The 16,469-nt window shown below is 36.2% G+C and overlaps 1 protein-coding gene across 3 annotated transcripts in view; it reads left to right on the forward strand.

Annotated features, from left to right (window-relative positions):
- Positions 1 to 16,469, forward strand: part of ZNF106 (zinc finger protein 106) — a 51,689-nt gene that overhangs the window by 17,079 nt on the left and 18,141 nt on the right. For 2 of the 3 annotated variants that reach the window (XM_005903989.3, XM_070378156.1), the window contains exons 3-9: positions 10 to 71; positions 6,088 to 6,285; positions 9,523 to 11,703; positions 12,736 to 13,369; positions 14,541 to 14,610; positions 15,960 to 16,114; positions 16,198 to 16,258. In XM_005903989.3, the coding sequence (XP_005904051.2) occupies positions 10 to 71; positions 6,088 to 6,285; positions 9,523 to 11,703; positions 12,736 to 13,369; positions 14,541 to 14,610; positions 15,960 to 16,114; positions 16,198 to 16,258 (3,361 nt within the window). The remainder of the gene's footprint in view (positions 1 to 9; positions 72 to 6,087; positions 6,286 to 9,522; positions 11,704 to 12,735; positions 13,370 to 14,540; positions 14,611 to 15,959; positions 16,115 to 16,197; positions 16,259 to 16,469) is intronic. The other variant, XM_005903990.3, reaches the window with a different exon arrangement.

Raw genomic sequence — 16,469 nt, forward strand, 5'->3', positions numbered from 1 at the left:
ATTTTGAAGGAGATGGATGAACACATGCGGAGCATGTTGCATCACAGGGAACTTGAGAACCTGAAGGGCAGGTATGGAACCTTTCTCTTCCATAAACTTGTGGATGTGGGGGAATCTGAGGGCCTGTTTATTTTATAGTAATGCTTCAAAAATGAATATTATCTTATGGCCTTGAACTGTCTTTTGGAATTAACAATAGGTACAATAGCTTTTTGTTTTGTTTTGTTTCATTCAAAAAGGATAAATTGTTGTACATCTCAAATGTGTAGAATTCATAGCAACTTTGGCAAATAGATTTGACAAAGGTGGGTGGGGATGAGCTACTTCTGTCATTAGTAAGCTTTCTCATTCCTGCACACCAGCTTTGCAGCTAGGGCATTTCATATTATTGCCTAAGCAGCTTGCAAATTATCACATGCCATAAACCTTTACTGGTTGTTGGAATAGTCTGAGAAGTCCAAAGTCTGCTAAATAGCACTGAATCTCAGTATATATATAGTAGTATATATAAATATACTATAATATATTTATATATTTAAATATATAATATATAATAAATATACTATAATATATAATATAAAATAGTATAAATAAAATCCATGTATAAACCTGTATTTAAGAATGCTGTTTTGTGAATTAAAGCTTGAGATGTTTAAGGAAATTAAGATATTAAGGTAACATGTATGTATATTCCATGTCTTTTTTCCCAACTAAGTTTCCTTTTTTTGATGTTTTGAATGTATGTGAATTTTAAGTTTGGAGACAGTATAGAACAGAGAAACTTTGGAAAACAGAAATATGAATTATACCTTAGTCCATGAATAATGGTTACAGACTTTGATCAAGATGCCAACCTAGGTCATTTGGAATTATCTGTATTTTAAGTAATATAGTTTTAGGTTGTATGGGCAAATTAATATGTTATTGAACTTTCAGCATCTGTTTAGCATGTAAGAGGAATTTTTCTGTGGTCTCTGTCCCTTACTGTGAAGTTTAGGTCTTCACAGCAGTGTAAAAGAGGTGTTCAGGCTTCTTGCCCTCTGAGATGGCCACACTCTGTGGAGTATGTTTCTCTCTAACAAACCCACTTCTTACCTATCAAAAAAAAAAAAAAGATATTCACTCAGATTTAGTGTGGAGAACCCTTATAATATCTTGAACATATATGATCTTTAATTCATTATCATAGGAACCTATGAAATACAGTCAACCTTTGATTACCTATCTGTGGGTTGTCTTAATTATTTGATCCCATTTCCCATAGACTTCCTTCAGGAATTCACCTTTTTCTAGGCTACTCAGTGACCTGTATTGTGTTATGAAATGAAATAAAACAAATGAGGCCAGTAAGTCTAATCATTAGGAGAGAAGCCCATTTTTTTCTAAGAGGAATGCCTTGTTTTATTAAAAAATCACCAATCAGCTAATTAAAACATTTAAAACTCTTTGATAGCTTAAAATTCATGTTCATAGTCAATACAGAATCATGAAGAGTAAAGAAGGTAGAGGCCCTTTCACTCCCTCCCCATCTTCCTACTCCAATCTTAGAGGAAAGTCAACAGTGTAGTATATACCCTATCCAAACCTCTCCTCTGCATGTAGACAGATTTATATCCATATGTTCACACTCGTGTACATATGTTTTGATTTTGTTTTGTCTTATTAATAGAACTGAACTACATGCCATATACGTATCGTTCTGTAACTTGTTCCACTCTCCTCCCACTTGTCAATGTAGTTGTGCCATGGAGATTTTGTCTACTGTTTACAGTTATTTGGAACATAGTCAAATAATAAAGAAATAAGCATTTGAAGCCTCTGAACTGACAATATTAATGTCAGCATTAGCACCCAAACTCATTTGGAGGAGGACACTTTGGTACTTAATTTACTCATATTTTAGATACGGTGCTATCAGGTTTGGAAGCAGGTTTGGTATGGTTTTCTGGCCAGTAACAAATTATAAGGGAGAAGGCAAGTAGGTAGCCAGGAAAAACAGCTGGCAAAGCTATAAAAAAACAACAGAATCTCAAACATCATTTACTGACTTGGGACATTTATTATCATAACGAATAGTCATCACTATTTTGTACAAAAGGGACAAATAGTTATCAGTCATCTTTTTTCTTCCTGTCCTCAGTTTGTGATTATTTCCTCGGGATTTCATGTTTAAGAATTGGCTTTCTGATGTTAAGTATCACTTAATTTTTGGTTGTGATCTGATTAAGAAATGTAAAGTGAAAGTTGCTCAGTTGTGTCTGACTCTTTGCGACCCCATGGACTATACAGTCCACAGAATTCTCCAGGCCAGAATACTGGAATGGGTAGTCTTTCTCTTCTCCAGGGGATCTTCCCAAACCAGGGATCGAACCCAGGTCTCCTGCATTGCAGGCGGATTCTTTACCAGCTGAGCCGTACACAGAAAGGTAAAGAGCATATTATTTACATTTTGAATGCTGGCTAGCTGAGAAGTGAGTACCTTATTTGGTTCACAATTGGAGACATCTGGAACATTTCCCTGTTTTTTCCTAATGTACTTGTTCAGTTATATGGCCTGTAAGTAGTTTCTACAGATAGATACTATTAAAATGGCACAAACCTTAATTTATCAACCAGCTGTTGTGGTATAGATAGAGCAAGCTTAATAAAGAGGCGCTTATGGATAGAATATCTGAAGGCTTTGCCTTTCACATATGAGAGGAAATTGTGTGGTAACAGGATGTAGCTAATTTGGGCCCTCTGTTAAACACTCTGAGGAAAACTATTGCCTTTATTAGTCAGGAAGTACGGAGAAGGCAATGGCACCCCACTCCAGTACTCTTGCCTGGAAAATCCCAGGGACGGGGGAGCCTGGTGGGCTGCCGTCTCTGGGGTCGCACAGAGTCGGACACGACTGAAGTGACTTAGCAGCAGCAGCAGTCAGGAAGTACATCAGTACTTTTTTCCCAACAATTACTTTATATATTATACGAAGTAGTATTTTAACTGTTTATTGATAAAGAATTGGAAAATAGCATTGTTAAAATGTTATTTGCTATTAACTTTAAAGAGCATGTGATTTTCCAGACACCCTATTTGGAAGCACGAATACATATTGTAATTAATATGCTTAACCTCAGACACATTGGAATTTTCACGAGATGTGGTCATTCTGTCCTATTCTTTCCCTGTATAAATGTAAATTCTTTCTTTTCTCTTTATAAAGTTTCTTGTAAAGTTTATCTTAAAAAAGGAAAAAATCCCCAGAAACTTGATTTCATTTGTAAGAAAAATGTTAGAGATTTCTGTGTTCTGATAAATCATTTTTAGTGTTAACTTTATGTTGCTCTTACTGCTATACAAATCTGGGTAGGATCTTGAGGTATTTTTCTCTCATGTAGCTTCAGAATTATGGTTAATACACTTTCTGGCAATGAAAGCAAAAATGTTTTAAATATCTGTGTTTGAGTATTTGATGCATATCTAACATATAATTGTGCTTTGGAAATTGTGAATTAGGTTTGTGGTTATGAATATTTATTTTTAAGAGTTAATTACTGTCTACATTCCTTAATAAGTTAAAAAGTCAGTGTGGTCTTCCAATTATGTCTTTTAAAGAAGGATATTGATGGTTTGGACATATGAAAAATTCTCTGCAGGAATTCCTTGGCAGTGTAGTGGTTAGGACTCAGGGCTTCCACTGCAGGGGGCATGGGTTCCATCCCTGGTCAGGGACCTAAGATCTTGCAAGCTGTAAGGCACAGCTCCCCCCGTTGCGCCCCCCAAAAAAAAACCCTCTGTATTTTAGAAGTAAGGAAAAAAATCAGGGTTTTTATTTAAGAATACCTTTTAGAAAGAAGTCCCTGGTACTGCAATATACAGTTTAGTGTTATATAAATTTTTAGGTGGAAAAGTGGACTAAAAACACATTCCAATTGTAGAGAGATTAAAGCCCAAAAGATTTTCTAACCAGAAAATTGAGTTGATCTGAGTTGTTATTATAGGGGAAATTATGTATTCTAAATTTGTTACAGTCTTCAGATTGTTCTGGGCTTCCCTGGTGGCTCAGAGGTTAAAACATCTGCCTGGAATGCAGGAGACCCAGGCTCGATCCCTGGGTGGGGAAGATCCCCTGGAGAAGGAACTGGCAACCCACTCCAGTACTCTTGCCTGGAGAATCCCATGGAGGGAGGAGCCTGGTAGGCTCCAGTCCATGGGGTCGCAAAGAGCCGGACACGACTGAGTGACTTCACTTCACTTCACTTCAGATTGTTCTGATACTGCCCTTTGGGGATAGATTTATATTTATATATTCATTTTAAAGTTCGTTCTTTGTTGCTGTGAGAAAAGGCTTGCTTTTTGTTACAAGTTAACATTCATGAACTACCATAATCTTCGTTGCTTGAGAGATGAGTGTGGTAAACTGGAGAAAGTTGAGGTTTTTCTTTTTTTAAAGTATATAATTGTGTTAAGTACAGTGGAAAACTCTCTGAAAATAATATATTTAAGTTCCTGGAGAATTAGAAGGAATTAGTATATAGATATTCAGGGTAATTCGAGGAATCTGGTCAGAACTCATTAAAATGAATGTTAGCATCCTAGACTATTTTACATCCAGAGCATTTAAGTTACAAAGTCAAAAAAATAAAACAGAAGCTTACGAATTTTCTCCATTTTTCTGAGATGTTTTTCATGATAGGTACAGAGTGAAAAAACAGTGGGGTTTTTTTTTGTTTTAATTTATTTGGCATAGTTTATTTGTAATTTGTCACCATTAACCATATACTTAGTTTGTTGCCTGGAATTTAGTAGTTGCTCGATAAGTTGTTTTTTCTTTTTTTTTAAATGAATGTTCAGATGGTCTGTGACAGAAACCATCTTCTAGTAAATGAGGGGCTTTATTTTGAGGGTCTCTTCTGGTTAGCTGAATTCTGCCCATGTATGGATGGATATGAGGGGAAAGATGAAGCAGAGTTGTGTGTGTGTGTCTGTGTCTATCTTATTAAAGACAACACGTCTTTTTGTGTATATGTTTGTGTATTTTTATAGAATGGCATAGGAAGTGCAAAAATATCACTAGTATTAACCCAAGACAAATGATACAGAGATAAGCCAATTTGGATTATTGAGTGGACATTACTGTCTATTCATTACACATGTACCCATGGTGTTCTGATGTTTCTCATAGTGACTGCATGGATAGCTGAGCTGATTAAGGAACTCAAGAAGCTAAAAATGCAGTTAAATTATTCATCTACTGCAGCTCTGGTCATTGATTCAAGACTTTGGCTTCTTAAACTGGCCACATATGAGATACATTATTAAGTATGTAAAGTAAAAGAAGAAAAACCCTGCTCAATTATCTTTCTTAACTGAGAACCTGATTTTACATCTCTCTAAATGGTGTTCTTTTCTGAAACCTGAGAAAAACCATTTGCCTAGCACAGCTGTTAACTTCCTACAACTGAAATGCTTTCCATTCCCTTTAAAATAAACCCTTCTGAAGCAGAATGTGGATCACATGTATCATCGAGACCAAAAAAGTTTGCTGAGACTACTCCTATCATTTGTCCTGGAGTCCGGAATCTTCACATTCCAGGCAGAGCTCCAGCTGTTCTGATTTAGTTACTAGGCTGTGATTGGCTCTGCCTCCTACTCTTTTCCCCACCCCTTACTTTTCACTGGGAGAAAGCTTTTGAGCCAGAGATTAAATGTGAGCTCTGTCACCAGGATTTCTGAGTGCAGTTGGCATCATGGGTGTGCTCCAGAGCAACTTCTGTTTGCTCTGAGCCCCCTGCCCTGCCTCCCCTTTCACCACGTTTCCTCTGGCAAGGTTTTAAGTACAGCAATTCAAGAAGATTTCTCCTAAACTATATTATTCTGAAGTGTATTGCCTCTTGATTGCTGGAAAAGAATCTTTAATTCATTTCAAAAGTAACTTATGAACAAACTTATTAAAAGTGATGAAAGGAGCATTGAGATTGATTAGCACTAATTTTTCACTGTGCCAAAGTGTGCAGTGTCTTTCAGAGGAAACTATAACAGATCTGGTGAGTGTGCCATGCCAGTGGGGAGCATTGAATGTCCCTCATCTCCCTCTTTCCCTAGGGACAGTAGTCATGAGTGCCGAGTGTGCGGGGTTACAGAAGTAGGTCTTTCTGCATATGCAAAGCACATTTCTGGCCAGTTGCACAAAGATAATGTTGACGCCCAGGAAAGAGAAGATGATGGAAAGGAAGAAGAAGAGGAAGATTATTTTGACAAGGAACTCATTCAGTTAATAAAACAAAGGAAAGAACAAAGTCGGTGAGTAATAATTTGATATTTTTAAAAGCCTATGTGAAACCATGTAGGAGAGAATACATTTTCCATTTCCATTCTTTTCAGCTGGTGGCATTCAGATTTATCTTTTTTAAAATTTAATTTAATTTTTAATTGATTTGCAATGTTGTGTCACAGATTTACCTTAAAGTTTACCTTGAAGTTGCCATCTTAATCTTAAAAGGCAATGGAATGCTTGCTTGAACTACTGTATTAACTCCTTAAAAAAAAAAAAACCTCAGTATTGACCCTATCTAAAAACTAGCCATAGCTGTTACATATCTGAAATTTTTACCATGCTGATAACTATGTTTAGAATTGTTTGTATTAGTTCCAATTTGCAGAGGGGGTACCAATAAATTCATGTTCATGAATTTTCTAGTGGAAAGATATTAGTAAATAAGTTTCATTTGAATATATTATATAGCATTTCTTATTTCATTCCTTAGGAAAAAATTGTTTTACCTAATGTGAATTAACATGGTGCTTCTACTAAGTTTGATTTATCCTTTTGTTATTAATTTCTGCAGTAAATATTTCTTGAATAAATTTATGCTGTATATTGGACAGTGTCAGAATCATTTCAACAATGTAAGTTTTATAGCTTGTACTAGGTAGTTTCATACCTACAGCTATAATTTAGGTATTAGCCTTTTGTATTTTAACCTTACTGATTCGTGGTCTGAAAAGTTTAATGAAGCATAAAATTTCAGATATAAGTAAAAGATACAGAACCAGTTATGAAGTGGGGTGATTTTTTTAAGTTCTAGAACATGATAAAAAGCATTTCAGATTCCACAAATTTTAAAGATTCTTCTTGAATACTAGTTATACCTGATCTGTATCTCATTTTCAGTTAGAATGCAGTTTGAATATAAAAAAATAGTAGTTGTTATTCTGTATGCTAAAACCTTTTTGAACAGGTCTTTGAAAGGGACTTTCTTCATTTTAAAATGTCCATAGCAGCATGATACTTAAATTGTTTAGTTGTTTATCCTTCAAATGACATTCTCACTACTTTTATATAGCTGCAGTTTACTCTTGTTTTAGGGCGCTGGAGCCTCTAGAAGACTAACTTCTATTTTTGTTCTAACATTCTTGTGCCATTATTAGCTTATCTGTGTAAATGATTAAACATTAAGTCAGAGAGTAAAAGCTTCTCAGTAAATTCGACATTCATATTGCAGTCACTAGTCTTTGATTATTTTAATAAGCCTCTTTGGTAACATATTTATAAAATCATCTACTTATTTCTTCATGAGGTTTTTTTCTTTTTTCCTTCATGAGGTTTTTAATTTAGATTATTCTTTTTGAGCTGTGGGTTTAGCTACATACTGTTGTCCCCCTGACCTAGCCAATTCATGATAATCTAGGAATTTTACTTTGTGACTGACTTATTGCCAAATTCTCATTTCTGGATGATATTAGTAGACCTAGTCAGTGATCTCCTTGGATGTCAGAAGTTGCATTCAGCTTAGAAACAAAAAAAGCAAATTGGTTAATGGTGATATAAACATCTTCCAAGTGTCTGTAGGAACACTTGGGGACTTAGGATCTCCTGTTTAGCAGTAGTTGTAATTCATAATGTAAGTGGATGTTTGAACTTTAAGGTGAATTAGCTTTTATCCTAAAAGTGAAAAACAGAAAAATTCCACTTTGTGTCCAAATCTTAGAGACATTAGAAGCTATTCAAGTCAGTACTGAGTTTAAAATTTATGTCAGGTTCAGATTCAGAGAAGGGAACCCACTTGCAGAAACTTTGAGATTTTCATTCTATCAAACTTCAGTTTTTGAGATTTTCATTCTATCAAGGTCTAGTGGTCAAGAGTATGGGCTCAAAACAGACTTACAGTTGCCAGTGGGGAGGGGGATAGGGGAGAGATAGATTGGGAGTTTGGGATTAGCAGATACAAAGTATTGCATATAAAACAGATAAAAAACAAAGTCCTACTCTATAGCATAGGAAACTATGCAGTCTCCTGTGTTAAACCATAATGGAAAAAATATGAAAAAGAATATATATATGTATGTATACAAATATAACTCAATCACTTTGCTTTATAGTAAAAAATAACATTACAAATCAACTATACTTCAGTTTGAATGTGGGCTCTAGAGTTAGACTGCCAAAGTTCAAATTTCTGCCATAACACTAACTAGGTATCTTACTCTAGGCAAGTTATTTAACCTCTCTAATCCTCAGTTTCCATATCTAAAAGTAGAAATAATAATGCTTGCTGCAGAGTTGTGAAAATTAAATGAGATAATCTTTGTAGTGTTTAGCAATAAATGCCTTATGATTAGTAGGTACTCAGTAATTTTAGTTAATATTATTCTGTTTTTTGAGCACCTTACCACCTGTGAAGTACTGAGTTAGGGAAAACATAGGTACTTTTTGAAGGAAAATGGTTTTATGCCGATTCCCATGATGTTTGCTTAAATTTATTCACATTTCTGTGGGCTTCTTGTCTAACATGAATAATTGAAACAGCTGTAGCTTCTTTTAAAAACCTCTGGCTCATGAAACTCCTTATGGGCATTTATTGTGGATCCTACTTGCTTGTTATGTGCTATTTTATTCCTGTTTGTGACCTTACTTATTTCCTTAGCTAGGTTATAAGCCCTTCAGAAACAGGATCTATGCATAAAAGTTTTCTTTCACTACTAATAGTCATTGAATGTGTACTTGATAAAGTGTTTATTAATGAAAGTTATTATGCAGAGTAAAATCTTACCATTTAAAATAGGTTAAGAAACTGGGTTTTCAGAAAGAACCAACTATTGAAGAAATCATGGTGTTAAGAACAGCTGGATATAAATTGTGTTAACTATGATAATTAACCATAGCTACAAAGTATACTTGCTCTTCTTTTCTAAAAGTTGTGTAATATAGAAATAATTGGATGATAGGAAAACAATCCTCAAATATGCTAAGAAAAACAGGAGCAGGAGAGGAAAGATAGTATAAATGTGTCAAGTTTTTAATATTTTGAGGTTGATAAATATATTAATTTTAAATCAGTAAATTGTGAAATATAAGTTTATATCATGTAAAGATATGAAAACAATCACTATTTGAAATAAAAATAAGACTATTACATACTCTTAAGTTACATATTCTAAGTGACGGAGGAAGAAGGCAGAGGGCACGTTTGGTGGGTTATGCCTTTAAAGGAATCATGAGAACTTTAAATCACTAATAAAAGACTGTTTTTCTTCTAGAAAAGATGAACCTTCCAATAGCAGCCAAGAAATAAACTCTGATGACAGGCGACCCCAATGGAGACGAGAAGACCGAATCCCTTACCAAGACAGAGAGAGCTACAGCCAGCCAGCATGGCATCATCGTGGACCTCCTCAGTGGGACAGGAAGTGGGAGAAAGATGGCTATAGTAACACTAGGAAAAACAGCTTCACACATTCTTCAAGGAATAATGGTGGATCAAGAGGATGTTCTGGGTGGCATAATGGTGGTGCAGGAGGTCCCTCACCTTGGTTTCACAACCATAGTAATTCTGGAGGTGGTTGGCATTCAAACAGTGGGACAGTAGATTGGAATCATAATGGTACAGGAAGGAATTCCAGTTGGCATTCTGAAGGAGCAGGTGGCTTTTCCAGTTGGCATATGAACAGCAGTAACGGAAATTGGAAATCCAGTGCACGTGGTACAAATAGTTGGAATTACAGTGGCCCCGGAGACAAATTTCAACCGGGCAGAAACAGAAATTCTAACTGTCAAATGGAAGACATGAAAATGCTATGGAATACGAAATCTAAGTCAAACAAATACAATCAAGACAGGTATAAGTGGCAGTGGCAAGAAAATGACAAAGTTGGTGCGGTTGCCACATACAGAGGTCCTTCTGAAGGATTTGCAAGTGGTAAGTTTCATTCAGAAGGCTTGCTTGACTTCAATTTTGAGCAGCTAGAAAGCCAAACCACTAAACAAACAGACACCTTCACTTCCAAAATTGGTGGGAAGAGTGGCAGTGTAGCAAGGGAAAAGCTCCATCGCTGGACTCCTTACCCTTCACAGAAGACTCTGGATTTACAATCAGGAATGAAAGAAGTCACTGGTAACAAGTCAGAAATGATAGATAAGCCTCTCTTTGATTTTAGCTTGATAACCACGGGAATAAAAGAGCCCCCAAATGATAAAACAAATAATTCTCAAAAACTGAAAACAAAAAAGGAAAAACATATTGAATCTCTTAAACACAAAGCCTCTTCTGACTGCACTGCTTCTTATGAGGTAGTGAGAGAATGCCCCATTACAGAAAAACCTGAACAAGAGCCTAATTTAAATAAGATGCCATCATTAAAATCCCCATTCCTTCCAACTCCAGGCAGCAAATCAGTTCCTCAAAAGCAAGATTCAAAGAATCCCTCAAAAAACACCAAAATTAATTCTTTTTTCTCTGGGGAACACTCAAATCCTTTGGCTAAACACACTGTGGAAGATAATCAGAGTTCTTGCATATCCAAAATGCGAAGTTCAGGTCCTCATGTTTTAAAAGGAAATAATAAAAGTTCACTTGGAACTCAAAGGGATTCTGATGAAAATTTAAGTGATACATTACAGAAAGCCAAAGATGTGCTGCAGTGTCATGAGACATTGCAAAATCCACTTAGCACTTCTAAAAGGACCAGGAATTATGCAAAAGCAAGTAGAAATGTAGAAGAGTCTGAAAAAGGATCTTTGAAGATTGAATTTCAAGTACAGACATTAGAAGATGAAAGTGATGGAGAGATATCTGACACAGAAAAGCATGAGACAAAAATCGAAACCCTGGGTTCTACAACTACAGAAGTTTTATCCTGCAGTACTCCTGCTGCTGATGAGAAAAGGGGGGATGACCAAAACCTGGAAACATCTAGAAAACCATCCACTTCCCCATGTAACTCAGCAGTTCACCAAAAAGAAACTGAGTTACAAATGACATCTGTAGCCAGCCCACAGTCTGGTTTACTGCTAGATTTGAAAACCTCTCTAGAAGATGCACAGGTTGATGACCCTGTTAAATCTCATGAATCTTATGAAACTGAAGGCTTTGAGAGTACTAGCTTGGATGCCGAGCTTCAAAAAAGTGATATAGGTCAACCCTCAGGCCCCCTCCTGCCTGAACTAAGCAAGCTTGGCTTTCCTGCCTCACTCCAGAGAGATCTAACCCGGCACATTAGCTTGAAGAGCAAAACTGGAGCACACCTTCCTGAGCCAAACCTCAATAGTGCTCGCCGCATCCGCAATATCAGTGGTCATCGAAAGAGTGAGACAGAGAAGGAATCTGGGCTCAAGCCAACCCTTCGACAGATTCTAAATGCATCTCGAAGAAATGTCAACTGGGAACAGGTCATTCAGCAAGTAACCAAGAAAAAGCAAGAGCTAGGCAAAGGCTTACCCAGGTGTGTGCCTCTTTTCAGTATCCATTTCCTTTTTTCTTTTAAACTTACCCTTTGGCTGTGGTCGAGAGAATTCTACTTGTTGAGTTTAATTAAATGTTTGCAAAAAAAATGTGTTGTAGATGTCTGGTTTAAATATCCAAGAGTGACTGCTACTCTATAACAAGTGGAATAAAGTGTTTCCTAGCAGGGAATTCAGGTTACAAAGAAACACACCTACTTCTGAGAAATGAAGTGGGGAAAATACCATTAGAAATCCATCACTTTGGTGATAGGAGCCATAAAGTGACAGCATGACAAAGATGTCTATCTGTAGCCCTGTATTTAACTATAGATCTTAATGAGTGATGCAACTTTTAGATACAACTTCTCATTACTTTTTACTTAGAACGGATAGATGGTTATCTCTCTGTATCTGCTGTGGACATTGTATTTGTGATCACAAAATACATTCTCCTGAGTACTTGCATAATAATAGTTTGGCTGTTCACCTTACTTTAAGGCACTAAGCTTTTCTGAATGGGAAAGAATTGTTCAACATAGGTTTGCTACTTGCAAATCATCCTGCTGTGTTTTAATTATATAGCCCTCCAGGCTTACATTTCCATCCTTTTGAAATAACATGTTTATTGTACCTTCTTTTCTTTTCCCATAACTTGTGAGTATCATTGAAATTATGACTTAGCATGGTGTCTGTTGCTTGTAAATGCTTGATGAACACTTTTGTTTGTTTGCTCTTAAAAATTACATACTTACTGTTGATTTAGAGCTCCATGTTAAATAAAACCTTCAGTTTTTATTCCTTCCTTTTGTATATAGCTATATACAAATATCTAATTTACTGCTTGTTACATTACAATACTTAGAGTTAACTTACTTTATGTTTAGAATTACTAGACTATAAGCTCCTTGAGGGCAGAGGCCATCTATTAACATTTGCAATCTCAGTGCCTAGCAGAGTTTGGCACATTAAGTGGTTTCCCCTCTCCCATCTGTGTCTGATTTATGAATTTTTTTCTTTCTTTCTTTCTTGAGGTTTGGCATAGAAATGGTGCCTCTGGTTCAAAATGAGCAAGAGGTCTTGGATCTGGATGGTGAACCTGATCTGTCTGATCTAGAAGGATTCCAGTGGGAAGGTGTTTCCATTTCTTCATCCCCTGGGTTGGCAAGGAAGCGAAGCCTTTCAGAGAGCAGTGTGATCATGGACAGGGCTCCGTCTGTATATAGCTTCTTCAGTGAGGAAGGCACAGGCAAAGAAAATGAGCCCCAGCAGATTTTTTCACCTAATAATTCATTCAGATCCGCACAGAGTCAAAAACCAACCATGAGCCTTAAGCAGGAAGTGACACCTCTGGCTGCCTCCCTAAGAACAGATGAAAGAACTGAAAATGTTGCTACTCGAAGGCGACATAGCGCACAATTATCTCCTGACCGTACAATACCTTTGATGCATTTGACAAAAGAGCTGCACAGCCAGGAGAGCTCTACACTACTTTCAGAGAATCATAATGCCCAGGAAAGTAATGGAGAAGGAAACTCTTTATCATCAAATGCATCCTCAGCCCTTGCAAACTCCAGTTTGGCAGATGCAGCCACAGATAGTAGCTGTACCTCTGGTGCTGAACAGAATGATGGCCAGAATGTTAGAAAGAAACGAAGAGCCACTGGAGTGAGTATGATTCCTGTGTGTTTTGTAGAATATTTCATGTAGTGACTTGGCTATGATAAGAAAAATGTAATGTTTTTCTTGGGTACCTGGGCTTGTGTTTTGCCCTACTCAGGAATAGAAGATTTCTGAGGCTCTTACTTTCATATTTTTGTCCTACTGGTTTCTTTCACTGAGTAGCTCTACTAAGTTAGATGTAATTGAATAGGAATGTACAGTACTGGGAAAATATGAAGTCATCTCTAAAACTAGTCTCTAAACCAATGATTCTTTGAATCACCTGACCAAGGAATGAGCCACATCTTCAGCTGTAACTTTATCTGTTTTCATGATGCATTCTGTACTGCTATTGAAGAATGGTACTCTAGTGTTGTATTTGCTTGTTGGACCCAGAGCTATTAGGCTTAATAAGGTAGTTTTAATACTGTAAGAGTACATGTATATGAGCATAGTCCTAGTCTGTTACTTTGTCTTTTATACTTAAGTTGCCTAGCCTAGTGTTTTTATAATCCATTACTTCACTGACACTTCTCTTTTGGCACTTCTGATGGTTAATATTGCTTAAGCCTTTCAGGAACCCTTTCTGAAAAGAAAGAGTTGCTGATAGTAGTATAGACTGGAATCTGACACTCAGAAACTGGACTGTTTCCTTTAATATTGAGACAATATAACAAACTAGTTAAAGGCATGGGTTGTAGACCTGGGTTTAAATTCCATCTCTGCCCTGTTGAACTAGATGTTTAGGCAGATAGTGTTGGATGAGAGATTGATTGTCTTATGGCATAGCTGATGTCTTGGGTCTTATCTCACAGACTGTTAAGCTTTTTGTTGTAAAGATTTTCTTGATGAATTATAAAGTAGAAACTATGAAATCAGATATGTTTTACTAGCTTTTACCAAGGTGAAGTGCTTTGCCCAAGCCCTTGGGCTTTACTACCTTTAGGATGCTAGGGAGGTACTTGACCTTGATTATATATATATATATTTTTTTGTCAGATACATTCAGTCAACTAATATTTAAGCTCATATCGTGTATATGAAACTCCTAACTATCCTGATGGTAGCAATCATGAATAATAATGTATGACTGACTTAGAATTTATTCTTTTTCCCCCTCCTGGATAATGGCCTTTGCATATTTAATATTCTTTCTTTTTCTTTTTTGTCTCCTTAGGATGGATCTTCTCCTGAACTGCCAAGTCTTGAGAGAAAAAATAAAAGAAGGAAAATTAAAGGAAAGAAAGGTATAGTATAGAATATTCTGGCAAAAAGAAACTGTTCTTGCATCACTTCAGCCTTTTACAACTTGATATACAAGTGTAGCTTATCAAACAGAGAACACCCATTTATTAATTTATGATATTTTTGTTGCCTTGCTTAAGGACATAGAAAAAGTTTGATTTTCTACTATATCCAGTTGGAGCTATAAAAGAAATATGTGATATCACCTAAAGCAGAAAGCTGAAATTAATATATATCATGGACAAATTGAGTTCAGTATAAAACCAGAAAGTCTAACTGAGCCTTTTCAGTGGAATGAAGAGAAACAAGACATTTAGTAGAAATTTTTATCCCTCTTGGTCATTTATAGCCATTTTACTCACTTTCTGAGGAATCTTGGTTGCTTTTCTCATGTGAATTAAGGAGAGAAGTTATTTGTGGGGCTCCCTGACTGATAGGCTTCTATGACTCTTGCCTTTCACTGATTCTCATACCATTTCAGTATAAGATCTAGTGCAAGAAGTGACTGGATGAACTTTGGGTGGCTGGATGGGATAAGGTGGGAGTCAAAGACGATACCAGTTTCTAGCTGGAGCAGTTGATGGCTTTATTTATAGCACTAAAAAACTTTATGAGAGTTAGAGGTTGAGGGTAGAAGAAGATGGGAGTTCCCTTTTGGATCCCTTGAGTTAAAGGACTTTAGAGACACCTTAGAAGAAGTATCCGGTTGGTAGTTAGATATGTGGGTCTGGAATTTAGGGGAGTTTTCTTGGCATATTGCATGGGAAAGAGACAGATATAAAGATGACAAACACATGTAGTAGGACATTTTATTTCAAAGCTATATTTTATTCAGGAAAATATATATTATTTTATATTAAATATATTTTTATTAAAAATTTTTATATTAAAGAACCTTAATATATTAAGGTTTTAATTTTATATTAAAGAGAACTGTTTTAAATTAACTAACAGACTAGAAAAATAGGAATCCAGAAGAGAGTGCAAGCAGTTTAGGTTTGGGGCCCAATCTAAGCCAAAGCCTTGATTGAAGAGGGTAGTAGATAAAGGAAGATGGAAAGTGAAACCGACAGGAGTTGATTTCCCCAGAGGTTTTGCTTGGAAGCATCACTGTGGAAGATGGTGATTTGGTAAGATGGTACCATGTGGTGGTACACTTGAAACCATGAGGCTTGGTCTCTAGCTCTGATAGCATGACTTGACTATGTGATTTGTAAAAAATTTGATGAGTCTCCTTCCAGTGCCTAGTGGGGAGAAAATAAAGGCCTGTCCTAGATAATTGATGCAGTTCCCTGGATTATTAAAGAGACGTCTCCAATATTAAACTAAGCCTTATGGTTTCTTTTGACAGAACGTTCTCAGGTTGACCAGCTGCTGAATATTTCTTTAAGAGAGGAAGAACTAAGCAAATCATTGCAGTGCATGGATAACAATCTTCTACAAGCTCGTGCAGCACTTCAGACAGCTTATGTTGAAGTTCAAAGGCTACTTATGCTTAAGCAGCAGGTAACAGCAGATGGAATATTTAATGAAAAAGGATCATCTTAAAGTTGAGTTTTAAAATGCTTAACAAAATTCTTTATTTTTAGATAACTATGGAAATGAGTGCCCTGAGGACTCATAGAATACAGATTCTACAGGGATTACAAGGTATTCAGAGATGGATTGGACTGTCTGTAACTTGTTACTTTTTTATTTTCTCTAGAGGGGAATTAAAGTAGTTATGAAAAAGTTAATATGATTATTCTTATGTCTCCTTGATGTTAGCCTTCTGTAGAAAGGCCTGTAAGACTGTATGTCCCCAAAATACTTAACAATAGAAATAATGTTATAGAAAGAGTCTTGGGTTAGGCATCCCAAG

The sequence above is a fragment of the Bos mutus genome, chromosome 10, assembly GCF_027580195.1.
Source record: "Bos mutus isolate GX-2022 chromosome 10, NWIPB_WYAK_1.1, whole genome shotgun sequence".
NCBI classification, from domain to species: domain Eukaryota; kingdom Metazoa; phylum Chordata; class Mammalia; order Artiodactyla; family Bovidae; genus Bos; species Bos mutus.